This window comes from Notamacropus eugenii, chromosome 1, assembly GCF_028372415.1.
Source record: "Notamacropus eugenii isolate mMacEug1 chromosome 1, mMacEug1.pri_v2, whole genome shotgun sequence".
Taxonomy (NCBI): domain Eukaryota; kingdom Metazoa; phylum Chordata; class Mammalia; order Diprotodontia; family Macropodidae; genus Notamacropus; species Notamacropus eugenii.
In genome coordinates, this window is record NC_092872.1 from 523,472,548 (window position 1) to 523,488,048 (window position 15,501).

The 15,501-nt window shown below is 44.8% G+C and overlaps 2 protein-coding genes across 2 annotated transcripts; both read left to right on the top strand.

Moving 5' to 3' along the window:
* The first annotated feature begins 1,535 nt into the window (after window positions 1–1,535).
* On the top strand, window positions 1,536–8,276 carry ANKRD39 (ankyrin repeat domain 39). Its single transcript, XM_072633801.1, has 4 exons — window positions 1,536–1,663; window positions 2,610–2,713; window positions 6,149–6,352; window positions 6,820–8,276. The coding sequence occupies exons 1-4, from the start codon at window positions 1,564–1,566 to the stop codon at window positions 6,961–6,963; spliced, it is 552 nt and encodes a 183-aa protein (XP_072489902.1). The 5' UTR covers window positions 1,536–1,563; the 3' UTR covers window positions 6,964–8,276.
* Window positions 8,277–9,051: 775 nt separating this feature from the next.
* Window positions 9,052–14,951, top strand: ANKRD23 (ankyrin repeat domain 23). The gene is made up of 9 exons (XM_072633799.1): window positions 9,052–9,135; window positions 10,967–11,113; window positions 11,313–11,441; window positions 11,564–11,689; window positions 11,835–11,933; window positions 12,075–12,173; window positions 12,378–12,476; window positions 12,697–12,795; window positions 12,894–14,951. Exons 1-9 carry the CDS (start codon window positions 9,109–9,111, stop codon window positions 12,987–12,989), a joined length of 921 nt encoding a protein of 306 aa, XP_072489900.1. The 5' UTR covers window positions 9,052–9,108; the 3' UTR covers window positions 12,990–14,951.
* Window positions 14,952–15,501: the final 550 nt, after the last annotated feature.

Here is a 15,501-nt window from a genome sequence, read left to right on the forward strand (position 1 = left end):
GAAAGGAAAGGAAGACGCTTGGACAAAGGTGCCCAAAGACAAGCAGATTTTTATGTTTGGAAATGACTAGAGGGTTCCACAGAGTGGCAGGAGATAAGACCATGAAAAGCTGATAGGGACCAGTCGGTCTTTGATGTAAGAGGATCCTGGGGTTCCCTAAACCTTAGCCATTAGCTAGCACAAAGGAATTCCATTTTTTGAGAAGAGGCAGAATTTTGACTGACATCTTGGATGTTATCTCCCTTAGCTTTCCCTTTGCAATGAGCCCTGTAGGCTTTAGGGAAAAGGGGACTGTAATGCCACCGAGAGATAATAGCGATGGGTTCAATGGGATGAACACCACGTGTAGAGTAAAGGGATCTCATTCATTTTGCAGATAGGGCAACTAAGGCCCAGAGGGCTTAAGAGCGACAACTTTGTGGGTCAGTTTTAGAACTGGAAAGAGCCTTAGCTGTCATCTAATCTGAGCCCCAATGCAAGGTCCCACAGGGGGCAAACTTCAGAGGCAAGGTGCCCGCGCTCTTTCCACTGTCCTGGGGTGCCTCCGTAAAATGATCGGGTGTAAAGCGATCAACCTCCCACACCTGTAAAACGAGACGCTGCACGCGGAGGGCCGTCCACGCCGGGATCGCCTTCCTCGTGGACTGAGGTCCCCTCGGGGCTCAGGCCTATTCTCAGATTATCTCCACTCTACCCTGTAGACTTATGCCTGGTGTTTATCTAGTTTTTGCATCTTTGCCCCATTACACTGAAAACTGGAGAATAGGGCCGTTCTTGTGTGTCTCAGTCCCAGCGCTTGGCACTGCGATTACACACAGGAGGCGCTTAATAAATGCTTGCTGGGCAGACTGCCCACGTGCGGTCTCCCATCACAAGGACCCGGGAGCGGGCCTCATTCGCCTGCACGATTATCATTACCGGGACGAGAGCGATCCCACGACGGTCCTGGCCCCGTGGGGGTTTGGGTGGGCCGACGGCCTCCAAGGGCAGCCCCGCGGTCCGGCCTGAGGCCCAGTTCCAGAAGCACATCCCAGGGCAGGAGCAGGTTCTCAGGCGCAGGCGCAGTCCTGACCGGAGCCTCTCCACCCGTCCCCGACCAGTCCCGTTCCCCCGTAGTCGGGCCACGCGCCGCCCCATCACTGACGATCCTAGAGCGCCCTCCGCTGGACACAGAACCTTACGCCCCATCGTCCCGCCCCTTCTCCTCCGCGACTTTGATTGGCTCACGGGGCTAAACCTTCGCCTTCCGATTGGTCTTCCGGGCCCGGCCTCGGACGGCAAGATGGCAGCTGGCCGCCCAGCACACCTTGTAGAAACCGCTGGGAAAAAAGAAGAGTCGTTACCTCAGTCCTCAGCAAGCCGTCGCTCCCTGCTCCTGTCTGGCTACTGCCGGAAAGCTCCGCGGCAGAAGGGGCGGCAGGACGCCATGACGCAGTTGGGGCGTACGCATCTTGACGCAGCGGGACGTGACGCAGTGACGCAAGGCGCTCCCATCCTTGTTTCCCTCCCCTCTGGTAGTGCGGTGCTTGGTAGCTCCCCGAGGGTGAACCGGCTTCTGAGGACATGGCGGCGCCCCGAACCTGCGGGGATGCCGCCTGCTGCTCTCACCAGAGCGCCGTGCCCAGCGTGCAGCAGACCCTGGAAGAGATGGACTTCGAGAGAGGTGGGCGGGGCGGGAGCGAGGGCGGCCCGCTCGCGTCTGCGGGGCAGGCCGCCGGGCTCTCGGGCAGGCCCGTGGGGGTTTGGGTTGAGAGGGAGAGAGGAGGGCATTGTCCATTCCCTGTGGGCCCTGGCAGGAAAGATAGCCTGCTGTGGTGGAGAGAAGACTCACACGACAGCCGAGGAGATTCGAGTCTTTTTCTACCACTTACCCTGAGACCTTGAACAGGTCACTTTTCTGGATTCCTTTCTGAAATGAGGTGGCTAGCTTGGGGGAGGGCCGCCACATATTTAGATCCCAGAAGTTTTAACCTGTTCTGATACCTTTGAATGCTCTGCAACCATGCCCTGATTCTGCCTTTGGGTCTCATCTGAAGGGATGGTAAAAGTGTTGCCATTCAGCTCTGGCTGACTCTTCATGATCCCCTGGACCACTGATTGGGGTTTTCTTGGCAAAGGCATTGGAGTGGTTTGCAATTTCCTTTTCCAGTGTCTTGTCAGAACACTTCACTGGGACTTGTTCTGTCTTGGGTATTATAGCTCATAGTTTTTATTGGGCTATGCAACCCCTTCTGCCATAACAAGGCATTGATCCAGGAGGGGTGGTAAAAGTATACGTGGATTTTTTCCCTTACTAGACTATAAGTTTAATAAGGGCCTTGTCATATCTAAACACATACATAATAGGTGTTGTTGGACTTTTGTTTGATTGCTTTATATTAAATTTGATTATTCAGATATTAAGGAGTGGAATTAAAATCACTGAGCAAAGAATTGGAGCTGCTTCTCTCAGGTTCTACCTCCTTGTTCCCTGCCTCTCCCCAAGATATAATAAACAAAATCCAGGCCTTAGGCATTGAATCTGAAACTTGAAGGTGGAAAGGTAACTGGCCTTGGAGAGTGGCAAGAATGAAATCCATATATCTCATGCTCTGAAATTCTTTTCACAGGGATCTGGTCAGCAGCACTGAATGGAGACCTAGGACGGGTGAAATATTTCATTCAGAAGGAAACAGACCCCAGTCAACCTGATCCTTCTGGATACACTGCCTTGGTAAATTTGACATCTTAAATGAGTTTGAGGAGAAATAATCCCTTTGGGTTTTAGATCTAGACAAGGCAGGAGGAAAGGCTTGAATTGATAGAAGAAAGGCGACTCTAGGAAAGGGACATTAAATCAGAACAAAAGGACTCACTGGATGGAAGGGAGTTGTTTAAAAATAATTCAAGGAGACAGAGTCAAGAGAGTGCAGTGAGAGGAAGCAATTGAGCCTAGCTTGCCACTATCTCTTCTCTACAATGATTTAGAAAACATACCAGTCCACATTCTGATTGAGAAGGTTCAGAAAAAGTCACAGTGAGTCATTTTTCCAGCCCAGGATAGTTTGGAGAGGTATGAAGACACTGGGAATGGGGACTGGCCAGGAGCTTGCATGGTGGTGGCTAGGAACATTCATTCGGTGATCCAGAGACAGAAAGGAGTGAGACAGAGCACTAGGACAGAAAGAGATCCTAGGAGATGTCAGAATTAGTACTAGGTGCAGAAATGGGTGCCATCTGGCAGCTTCATCACCCATTACCAAGATTCTGGTCATAGATCCAGGACAGAGAAGATCTGTCAAGAGCATGGGCCCTACTTGTGTGCTGAATAAGGAACAAGTTCTAGAAACCTAGCTGTAATCCTCTGATCCCAAGAGCATAGAAGAAACTCAGATGTAGCGTTTAGCTCAGCATCTAAACCTGCACTGGAATAACTAGGGCAGGAATCCCAGATGAAAAAGAGTTGACAATTGAGTTGCTCCATACCTGCAGAATCTTGCAGTGGGCTAATAGTAACTGAGTCTGGTAATAGTCTGCTAAAACTCTTAACCATACTACGCAAGCCAACAGACTCGGGATCAGGAAATTTCAGAGCTCACATTACAATGGCAGTGAACAGATCTCTTCCTTGATTGTAACACTTTGGGAGCACTGAAAACTTGCAGGTTCTCAGACTGAGCTGTGAAAGCAACAGAAGGATTTAAAAGGATAGAACTGCAGGCCAGACATCCCCAGGAGTATAGAGGCCAACACTATCATAAAGCCTGACGTCAAGAAGTAGGTTGGAAGAATAAGTAAATAAAAAAAGAACTCTCCATCTTAAAGAGCTACTATTGTAACAGGAAGTTCAAGACACACAAAAAAAGAAAAAGAATTACTTGAACACATCTGCAAGCAAAGCTTCCAAGAAAAATGTAGCTTACATACAAGTTCAAGAAGAATTCCTAGAAGGATTAAAGTTTAAAAAAAAAAGCTAAAGATTATTTTTCAAAAAACAAATGAGAGTTATGGAAGAAAGATGCAAAAAGAAACCCAACAGCTTGGGAAAAGAGGTTAAAGAAACTTACCAAAGAATATAATTCCTTGAAAATTAGGATTTGCCAAATGGAAGCTGTTGGGACTGGAAGCTCAATTCCGTGTGGACAGTCTCAGGCAGGTAAAAGTGGGACTTCTAAATCTTAGAGTCTTACGAGGCCCTCCATGAACAGCGGGGGTTCGAGAAGGTCAGACCGAGCTAGCTTGGCTAGCTCGGGTATTTCCGCCTCTCCCCCGGAGATACCTGATGGGTGGAGTCTCCCTGCCCTCGAGGTCGTCCCGGATTGGAGCACACCTAGTTACCTAACAGCATGGTATTGAGATGCAAACTGTGTGGCTGAAGATTAAGTAGGATTGAGGAAGCCTAAAAGCTCTCTTAGCACGTGTGGAGCCAAAGAGAAAAGTAGGGCTCCGCTTCTTTTCTTTCCTCTCTCCCCTCCCCCTCTCTCCCCGCTTGTACTTCTACTTCCAATCCCTTAAGCTTAGCCTCCTTAGGAAATTTCCCCCTCTTCGTCCTAAGAAAGAAGACCCCCTGCATTTGTAACCGAAACCCTGTAATAAAGCTCAACCCCTGTTTGACTCTGGAACGTCCTTTCTCTCATACGTGCATCCGGCGTGGCCAGCCGAAGACCTCGGGAGGTGAGGTAAGGAAGACTCGGGTAGCCCAATACAGGCCTCTAGGCTTGGCAGGAAGCCAAGGATACCATGCTACACCAAAATATAAAACAAAGTCAGAAGTCTGAAAAAATAGAAGAAAATGTGAACCATCCCATTGGAAAAACAACTAACCTGGAAAACAGATCAAGGAGAGTTAGTTTAATAATTAAACTCTCTGAAAGCCAGAAATAAAAAAAGAACCTACACATCATACTTTAAGAAATCATGAAATCAAACTACCCAGATACCTTAGAATCAGAGGGCAAAGTGGAAATTGAAAAGAGTCTGTTGGTTACCTCCTGAAACTCCCAAATGGAAATTTTTAGGAATATTATAATGAAAATCTAGAGCTCCTGGGTTAAGGAGGAAATATTGCAAATAACCAGAAATAAACAATTTAAGTACTAAGGAATCACATTCAGGATCACACAAAATTTAGTAGCCACCACACTGAAGGAACAGAGAGCTTGGAATATCCTGGGTGGGGGGAGAGGAGGAGGTGCCAGTGGTAATTTAAAATGATGCAAATTTCAAAAACAAAACAAGAAAAAAGCTTAAAGCGTTAAAGAAGGTAGATTTCCAGGCTGGGGAGGCGCAAATTTTTTTTTTTTAAACAAGAGCAGTAAGTCAAATAAGTTTGGGAACCTCTATAAAGGTAAAGGCTCTACGCTTACAACCAAGAATAACCTAGCCAGCAAAACAGTATAACTGCAAGGGTTGAAGGAGGAGAGTGGACCTTTAACAAAGTAGAGGTCTTCAAGAGGTCTTGAAAAGATTAGAGCTGAGTAAAAAATCTGACATGCAAACACAGGAGTTGAGACAAGCATACCCCCGAAAAGATCAAAGAAGGAGGAAAAGGAATCATGTACAAAAATATAGCAGCCCTGTTTGTGATAGCAAAGAAATTGTTCATTGAAAGGATGCCTATCAGAGAGTGGCAGGACAAGTATGAGAATGTTATGTAATACTATTGTACTATAAGAAGTCACGGTGGGCATAGTTTCAGAAAAACCTGGGAAGGCACATATGAATTGATGCAAAAAGTGAGCAGAATCAGGGGAACAATTTATTCAATAACAACGATATCATAGTCATCTCTGAAACACTTAGTGACTGTGATCTACACAGTGACCAACCACAGTGCTAAAGGACTTGTGATGAAATATGCTTTCCTCCTCTAGATAGAGAAGTGATGGACTTGAGTGCAGATTGAAGGATTTTTTTTTTCTTTTTCTTTTTGGAAATGTATGATTCAGGAATTTGTTTTGCATGACTACATACATTTGTAATGAGTTTTGTTTTTTCATTTGGTAGGGGAGGGGGAAGGAGAGAATTTGGAACTAAAATTGAATACAGAAGATAATTCAAGTATTTGGCCTTTTACTCCTTTCTTCCTGTCTTTCTCTTCTTTCAGAGTTGGCTCTTAAGTATAAGGCTATATCCCAGTTCTGATTTCCATTGACTTGATTCCCTACAGCACTATGCCAGTCGAAATGGGCACTATGCTGTGTGCCAGTTCCTCTTGGAGAGTGGAGCCAAGTGTGATGCTCAGACACATGGGGGTGCAACAGCTTTGCACCGAGCCAGCTATTGTGGGCACACTGAAGTGGTTCGACTATTGCTGTCCTATGGAGCTAATCCAGGTGTGGCAGATGATGATGGAATGACCAGCCTACACAAGGTATATATCAATTTTCAAACATCCTTGCTAATTAATTGGAACAAGGGAAGGAGGGATTTGTGTCATGAATACTTAAATCAGATAGGGATGATAACCTACAGTAGCTAGGAATTGGCTTGTGTCAAGTTCTCCCTTTGGGATAGTGACAGAGAAGGTACTAAGGAAGAAATGGCTTTAGAACCAAGACAGTTAATCCATAAAGCAGTCTAAATCATTGTCAGAATTTGCCTTTTATCCCTGACTCTTTGATGGGAGCATCAAACGAGAAAGAATCAAACTGAGAGTCACTTTATTTCCAGAACATTAAAATAGTGACTGTCTTCTTTTATGAGATAAGGTGGTTCTATTGGGGTTTCAGGGCACAGCAATGGAAAAACCTCAGGGAAGAAATATCTGAGCTGACTTAGTATGTCTTAGGAGAATTTTGATTCCCTTTTTCTTTTCCTGATGGTTGTTTTCCTTCACAGGCTGCTGAGAGAGGTCACTTGGATCTGTGTTGCCTCCTGCTGCAGCACACACCAGCTTTAAAAGCTGTTCGAGACCGAAAGGCCCGGTTAGCATGTGACTTACTGCCCTGCAACAGTGACCTTCGAGACCTGCTTGCTAGCTGAATAATCAGATTCCTGTCTCAGCAAGGGTTCTGGGGATCCTCAATCATCTTTCTCTACCCCTGCATTCTACAGAGGGGGAAACTGAAACTCTGGGCTTGTGAGACTGAACAAAAGAGATAGGACCGTCCTGAGGGAGGTCACTGCTAGGCCAGGAAGGGAACTTGGTGCAGGCCCTCAAACCTGACAGGTGATCATATTCTAAATTAGCAGTGGAGATGGCTGTTCAAGCCATTTTCCTAGTTCACAGTCAGTACTAATAACCATATATTTCTTAAGGGAGAAACAGCTTCTTCTGCCCCACACCCTATAACAACCCTTTTTCTTGGAGTAAAATATTCTCCCCTGATACCCTTATAACCCAGTGGGTTCATCTTGTTGTTATGGGGCAAATAAGGAAAAATAGACTTATTTTTACTTCAGTATTTTGCTGGCAGTCATAAACAAATTTTCAGTGCCCTTAAAACTAAAGGCAAGAAATCATCTAAAATCTGGCAAAACTACCAGGAAACAAAGTGTTAGTGGATTAAAGAAAATCCCAGGGCATGGGCTGCTTGGACATTCCCACAAAGCATTAAAGCACTTACAAGGAAAATTAGCTCTAATGGTGTTGCTCATTTTGGACTACTTGACTCAGGTGAGAATTCAAGAAGCAACTTCATGTAGTGGAGAGAGTACTGGATTTAGAGTCAGAATCTGGGTTTAAATCCTAGCCCCATTACTACTTTTATCATCTGGAGATGAGCTGGTTAGACAAGATGATGGCAAGAGTTCTCTTCCAGCTCTAAATCCAGGTTTTCATTCCTTGCTCAGTAAGTGTAGCCCTTTTGAACTTGATCCGAGTCCAGGAGAGTAAATTGTGCCACTACTAAATCTTTAGGAACTCTAGTTTGGGTGGTCACCCCTCCCACCCACCACCCCAACTTTACTGTTCTCTGTTGGTCTGATTATGGAATCATCTTTCTCTACCATCTCTTTTTCCATTGAAGATCAAGATTTTAACCAGTCAGATAAAGAGTCAGACTACCTCCTAAGAGAAATAGGCACAGCTTATTTCAGGGGAATCAGGGAAGAAAATTATGCAATGGGATTTTGTGGTTGGGAAGACATAATAGGACTGAATTTGCTTGACTTTGCTCTGGACTTGGAAAAGGACTCTCTACAAGCTGCAGCTTTACTTAGTCCAATTATGAGAAAAAGGTTTCTGTTCATGGACAGATTCAATACAAAGACTTACTTTGAATTGGTTGAGGAGCTGATTCTTACTACCTATTCCTAGGAATATGGGCTGAACATTTTTAATAAAGAAAAACAAAGTGCTCATAGCCTACTGATTTAGAGACTGACAGGGTGCGGTGTCCAGAGTTCATGTCCTTTTCTTGGAATGAGTACTGCTGGTAACAAGTTAAGCTTCGTTTGTGTACATTTAGGTTAGGAAATAAAAAATTCTTGATTTATGAGAGAAGAAAAGTAGGGAGATGTTGAAAAGAGCGTTATAGAACCATTAGGCAGTGGGGAATAGAGAGCCTTGGTCAGTCATCAGATGAAGTTTTCTCAATTAAGGTGACACTGCTGGGTTTACCAGGCCTTTGTTGAATACCCTATTGTATGTACAAATAGTTCATCAAAGGCATAGAGTCCTGCCCCTCTTTCTTGGCCAATATGGTGTTATGTTCCCACCCTTTTTGGCTTTAATGCAGGTGTAGAATAACATGGGGACTATTAGCTTAGACCTTGTGACTACTCCTCTTTAAATCCAGGCTTGCTGGATGATCATTTGAGATTACGGTCTGGCTATACTTAACACTCATACGCTTGGGCCAGACTCCCCTGGGTCATCTCTGCTAAGATTGATTTGCCAGTTTTTAAAGATGCCAAATAGAAGGTGTCAGGGAGTAAGTGGGGATATGACTGACTCAGCTCATGTTAACACCATATCCTGCCCTCAGCTGGGCCCTATTTCAAGGCTGGTATTTTGGGTAGAGTTACAGAACCACTCAACTATCTCTGACCCTGTGGGCCTTGGCTTCATCCCTGCCTCCAAATGGGCCATTCCTGTGCCCTCTATTTCTGAGGCAGCAGTGCTGATATAAAAAGCAAACTGCCACCCAGCTAGCCATCGTGGGGGAGCGCAGAACAGGGGGGACCATGGATTTCATCAGTATTCAGCAACTGGTAAGCAGGGGGCTAGCGATAGTGGGAAGCTCTCAAATATTTTTACATCTTAAAAGAGGTATTTTCATATAGGGAATTCCATAATTTACTGTTGTACTTTTGTCTCAGAGCATTTTGTTGAACTAGAGTCTAGATAGCAGCAGAAAGAGAAAACTATATCAGGATACTAACGCCAAGTAAAGCTGGCAACTTCTTTGTACTTTTCCCAGTTTTCCTGATCTGCTGCTTATGTTCCTAAGTGCTCACAAAGATGTTCCTGTGTGTTGCCTGACAGCAGGCCTGCATAACCTGCTTGCTTACTGCCCACCAACCGCTTGCTGTACACCAAAGGATTTCCTCTACACACAAAGCATGTTTTCTTCTACATTTTTTGCAGCCCACTGAAATCCTTTGGCATTAGCACCCCCAGGCCACAGATTGTGCAGGCCTGTCCTACAGCTAGCCCTCTTGACAGCCTAGAAATGGCTGTATTTAAATTCCAAAGAAGCCTATTCCTTGGTTGGTGAGGAAGTGAAGACTTTAGGAGCCATGAATTGCTCAAGCCAATCCCCTTCTCCAAACTGTTACCACAGTTCCAGTGTTTGGAAAATAGAATGTAATATTTGTGGGGGCACAACAGCAGAGTATCGTGTACAGACCCCTTTGGGTTTTTTGGGAGTTCTGCCCCAGGCTGTTAGGATTGGGAGGACTGGGATTAACTTTAGCCTTTCTGGCAAACTTGTGTCAAGTCAGATCAGTGTCCTGTCTAGAGCAAGATTGCTAGGAGTGGTAATGACTCTACCCTAGGTTCTATGGTTTGAGTAGGAAGGGACCTTGGAGATCATCTAGTTGACCTCATTTTGTAGGTGAACAAATTAAGCTCCAGAGAAATGAAATGAGTTGTCCACTACCGTATGTATAACTGCAAAGATAGAGCCATGAGTCTGCTCTTCTGTTCAGTCCAGTCCAGTCCTGCTCCTGGGCCTACTGTGGACTGGGAGCAGTGTAAAGATCTTGTCTTTACTCCTGAACCACAATGGATTTTCCCAGGAGCACAAGATGGGCCAAGCACTGTTATCAGATAAGTCAGCACCGGTCTAGTTACTTCTTGGCTGAGACAACTGAAACAGTTGTGACTGAAAGGGCAATACAACTTGTGCAGAAATGAAATCTGCACAGAAGTTTCTAGGGCTGGGGTTCTTAACCTGAGGTTCATGAACTTGTTTTTTGAATATAATTAGTTTACTTTGCAATCTTTTGTATTTTTCTTTATGAATTTTAACACACTGAAGGGGTTTATAAGCTTTACCAGACTGCCAGGAGCAACCATGACCTAGGGTAAAAAAGCCCTGCTCTAAGAGTTCTATTTTACCACGACCCTAAGGCTTATCTTTATATCCCTTCCTTCCTACTGTTGCCAATCCCTCAGCAAGGAGTAAACAGGAATGAATTTGTCTCCTGGAATAGACTAGGAATCTAGACTAATGCCCCTGGGGCAGCCTGCCCTTGACAGCAAGCTGGGGATTGGGTGATGATGGGCTGTCATCTGTTCAGCATGTTGGAAGTTTTTTTTCTCCTCTTATGTGATCCTACCCAACTGCAGGGACAAATGTGGTATAAATAGAGTTCAGATTATGACCCCCTGAAGGGACAGCTAAAAGTGCTGATGCCACTCCCCAAATCCTAAGGAAGCATTGCAGTTGGAGAAACTTTGTCTCTTCATTGAACTTAGCCACAAATCCAGGGGAATCCTGGCTCCCTTATCTCCTAGCTTCAAGCACAGGTGTCAAGCAATTGTTTTCGGAAGACTTTTACAAATTTCCTGATACCCTCTTCTTTCTTTTCCTCACAGATAAGTGGTGAGAGAGCTGAGGGCAAAGTTCTGGGAATCAGACACGGAGTCCTTGATCCTGGAGGCAGGAGAGGTGACCCTGGACTGGGTCCCCAAGAGACTGTGGCCCTGGAGAGGCAAAAGTTAGCAGAAGAAAAAAGGAAGAAAGTGAGTGTGCATGTGTGAGACAGTGTTGGTTTGATGTCTGGAGAGCTGCTAAGGTAATGTTGGTGTATACAGTAGAGAGTATAATGAAAAAGTTATACCATATGACATGGAGGTTTTTCAGTTTTGATAGCTAATTCTCCATGGCCAGTAGTGTCTACCATATGTATATATATACGTATATATATATTTTAAATTTCAGCTTGAGACTTTTAACAGTTCCCGGCTTAGGCTTGAGAATCTAGCTGACTTGGAGAATCTGGTGCGGCAGCGGAAAGAAAAGCGCCTGAAACGGAGGGTCCCCCCCAAGGCACCTGAGCCCCTGGTTCAGGTAAGTGGGGAAGACCAAATGGGGAAGATACCTAATGGAGACATAGGAGCATTTCAGTCTGAGCTACAACACTGAAAGTGTTAGCCTGTTTAGGATCCATGATTTTATCCTGTCTACCCCAGCTGCAGCCTCCTTCTCAGCTGCATCCTGTGGACCTGGACACATTTCTGAAGGCAGCTGCTGCAAACCAAGAGCTCCTGATTGACAAGTACCTGGCAGATGGTGGTGACCCTGATGCCCATGACAAGGTAGGGTAGAGAGAAATAAAGAGAACCTAATGTTAGGTTTCTAACATATATTTCAAACTTAATTATCAGGAGCCAGAATTCCTTAGTTCTAATCCTCTTTGGAAGGGTAGCCATCTATATCTCTATTTCCTCTCTCTATAACCAGTTCCACCGAACAGCCTTACACTGGGCTAGTCTGAAGGGTCACAGCCAGATTGTGAACAAACTATTGGAAGCGGGTGCCACAGTTGATGCTCGAGACATGGTAAGCTGGGAGGAAGAGCTAGGAGATAGGGCTAGATTGGAGATCCCTTTCCTTTCAGTGGGGTTGAGTTGGGAAAGGTGGTCCTAAGGACCTTCTGAGACTCTTCTGAAAACCTTAGGACTTTTTTTTTTTTTTAAACAGTTGGACCGGACGCCTTTGTTCTGGGCCTGCCGTGGAGGGCACCTAGATATCCTTAAACAGTTGCTTAACCAAGGAGCAAAAGTCAATGCCCAGGACAAGGTAAGTTCTGGCAGGGAATATAAAGGTGTTACTAACTCAGGAGTGTCAGTGCTGGAGAGCTGCTGCTGCTCTAAGTCCTACAATGAAAAGGTTTCTTGGCCTGGAGAAAGGGGAAATTTTTCATACTGGGTTTAATATACCAAGATGTTTGGGTGAGGTAAACTTTTAGAATAAATTCCTAACGTGGGACTTTAACCCATCTAGATTTGGAGTACACCCTTGCATGTGGCTGTTCGAACAGGACACTGTGACTGCCTTGAACACCTTATTGCTTGTGGGGCCCAAATTGATATACAGGATAAGGTAGGAAAATTGTCGTAGTAATAAGAGGGTGACCTGAGAACATGATGATTAGAAAAGAATTCCCCAGGGAACTAGCTGTTCATTTGCAACACCTCTTGTCTTGATGGAATTCTATAATTAGGAGCTCTTTCTTCTCATTACTCGTATTTGGGAGAGATAGGAAGGTAAAAAGGGTATGGAATAAAGGGAGGGCCTAACTCTTAACATGCTGTTTCCATAGGAGGGAGATACAGCCTTACATGAGGCAGTACGGCATGGCCGATACAAGGCCATGAAGACGTTGCTGCTCTATGGGGCCAAGCTGGGTGTTCGTAATGCTGTGAGTATGAGAGGGTTGGCCAAGGCAGTTTTCACTCTGATGTTGGGACTGACTTTCAGGGGAGAAGAAATGTGTTTCTGACTATCTTTTGCTCTTAGGAGGCAATGACACCAGTACAGCTAGCACGAGATTGGCAGAGAGGAATCCAAGAAACTCTACGGGCCTATGTTGGGCATCCCCGAACTCGTTGCTGATGATGATGACAGACCTTGTAGAGGCTACCACCATTCCATCCCCTTCCCTTTTGTCCCTTCTTGTCTACCAGTTATGGGATAGCTCAGGTGATCAGGCCACAAGTTGGGATTTTCCCAAGTCTATTATTCCCTTGTCCCACTGGGCTATTCTACCTTACTATGCAACGTTACTCCTTGGCCTTTTGTCTTGTCTCTTTTCCCCTCTCCTCCCCTCAATTCCTACTGAATATTGGTCCAGATTATCTTCCTTGTCCTTGAATTCAACCTTTCACCTACCCTGGTAGCTACCTCAATGATGAGAGGAAAAAATCCTGTCAAGAGAAAGCAAGGTCAGGATTCGAGATGGACATGATGTTAAGTACACATGTAATTCTAAGGGGTGTCCTATTTGGTTTGAGCTGGTCAACGACAATCTGTTCACCTGAGTAAAGAGATTATAAATTTGTAAAGAAGGTAGGAGAGAAGAAACTCTTTAAGTCCTGTGGGTAGTAGAAGTGAAGTTTAAGATACTCACAGGTGATGTTAAGACTAGTGAAGACAGGAAATGGGAACTGTGTGGTGGTCCCACACATGGTCCCACAAAAGCTATTCAGAAACATCAGAACCAGAGAATTGTGCTCTTTAGCTTGTGGCTGACCTAAACTATATTACAACTTACCTAAAGACTCATTCCCATTAGCAGCAACCCTGATGGGCTATGGTATAACTTCAGAAAGTTTCAGTCTTAAGGAATCATGAGTTGGTTGCTGGGACTTTTGCAGAGCTTTAATAAGTTCTGGGATTATTATTCTATCTATAAAACAGTGCACCCAGATGCTAGGTCCACAACCAATCTGGTTGCTCCAGATTCCCCTAAGATTCGCAGATGAGGGTTAAGGTCCCTCTCCCCGAGAGGAGTCATCTCTCTCTGCCCCTGGGCTTTGGCCAGAACTTCTACGATTTGGTTCATTTTCTGTTCTTGCCAAGGTATTATTAGTGTGTGGCCTCTTGCTCTGTGGTTATTTGTGGCCCACCCAAGATACTTGGGGTAGTGGCCCATACTTGCAAGGGTTGAGGCTGCCCTGTAACATGGCAGGTAGGACTTCAGTCCTGGGGTAGATTCTTATGGTTGTGGTGCCACCTCTGTTTCTTGCTTGTGTCAGAAGGAAATATGCCTGCTGTCCTACATACATAGCCAAATACTGGATTCTCAGGCTCTCATGTTGCTGAGGCATAGAAGACTGGCTGCAGAGAAGGTAGTGGAACTGAGTATATAATACATTCTGGATATTTTCTCCCTATATTTTTTTTATACACTGGAAATGGTTAACTGAGACCTTTTTTTAAATTACCTTTCTTAGTGGATACTGCTAGATGGAATCTTACGACAAGTTTCTACTATCTAAGGAACCACTAAGGTTTCTGCTTTCTACTGTATTGCTGATCCAGTACTGCTGGTCAGGCTGAGATCTTAGCATCACCAGAGACTTCATCTTCAAAAACCTTGCTTTTAGCCCCACTAACAGAAGATAAGGGAAGATGGAAGCCCGAAGAAGGCAGGGCCCCTCCCTTACCCTGTTAAGTGCTATGCAAGTTCTCTGGGCCAGGCCTAGGTTGAAGGCTTGGATTACATATCCTTAACATGACAAGTGCCACTGTGGCTGATAATATTCTGTCTTAGGCTCCTGCTCCCCTTGAGCTTTAAGCCTAGGGTGTCCTCCTTGTAGGATGAGAACAACAGACAAAACCCACCCCTGTGGGTTGAGGCCATAAAATCTTCCACACACCAGCAGCCTGGCTTTGCCTTCTAGGCTATGTAGCCTACAGGGCTGGTGCCAGAAGGAATAAATTCTGTCACATAATTATGGCAGTGACTACTCCAAAGTTAGAAAATGGAAAAATGCAATAAGAGAAAATGAAACATTTTTGTATGGATCCATTTTTTTGGTTGTTGTTTTTCATTAAAAGTGATTCTCTTTTGTAGGCTGGTTATATTCTATGTGGTGTGAAAGAGGGCAGAGAAAGAAAAAAGGTGGAGAAAAACTTTACAGCAATCCATTTTTCACTTTTGGTGCCTAGACTTTGAACAATTATAAGAAATATGACATCTTCAAATCATAACTATTTTGTCCTGTTTCACTAAAATTGTCAATTCAAGCTTAGAATTTCACCACTTACCAGTAGCACTTAGTGGGGGAGGGAGAGAGTGATATCACTCATGGTGCAGGGTAGCCCTGCTCCAGGATTGAGATTCTGGACTTATTGTGCGTAAGTGACTGTTAAAGATTCTTCCATCTTAGAAAAGATTAAGTGCTAAATCATTCTTTTCCTTTTACTTGCTTTAGCTGAGAGTTAAAGCACAGCCCTACCTTTCTGGTACCTCATTCCAGACTACCAAGGAAAAAGGCAAAACTGTTAAAGGACCCTTGATAGTATAGAAGGGGACCAGCTTCTTCTAAACTAGGTCTCTAACTTTTTGCCTTTTAGGCAGTGATTTCTGGTCTCAAGGCTTCCATTGCTCATGTAATGGCAA

Bases quoted from the DNA above. Each gene is read 5' to 3' on its own strand.
- ANKRD23 (XM_072633799.1), top strand. From the start codon at position 9,109: ATGGATTTCATCAGTATTCAGCAACTG. The intron at 11,442-11,563 runs GTAAGTGGGGAA...TGTCTACCCCAG, and splicing joins CACCTGAGCCCCTGGTTCAG to CTGCAGCCTCCTTCTCAGCT. The intron at 12,477-12,696 runs GTAGGAAAATTG...CTGTTTCCATAG, and splicing joins AAATTGATATACAGGATAAG to GAGGGAGATACAGCCTTACA.
- ANKRD39 (XM_072633801.1), top strand. From the start codon at position 1,564: ATGGCGGCGCCCCGAACCTGCGGGGATGCCGCCTGCTGCTCTCACCAG. The intron at 2,714-6,148 runs GTAAATTTGACA...GATTCCCTACAG, and splicing joins CTTCTGGATACACTGCCTTG to CACTATGCCAGTCGAAATGG. The intron at 6,353-6,819 runs GTATATATCAAT...TTTCCTTCACAG, and splicing joins GAATGACCAGCCTACACAAG to GCTGCTGAGAGAGGTCACTT.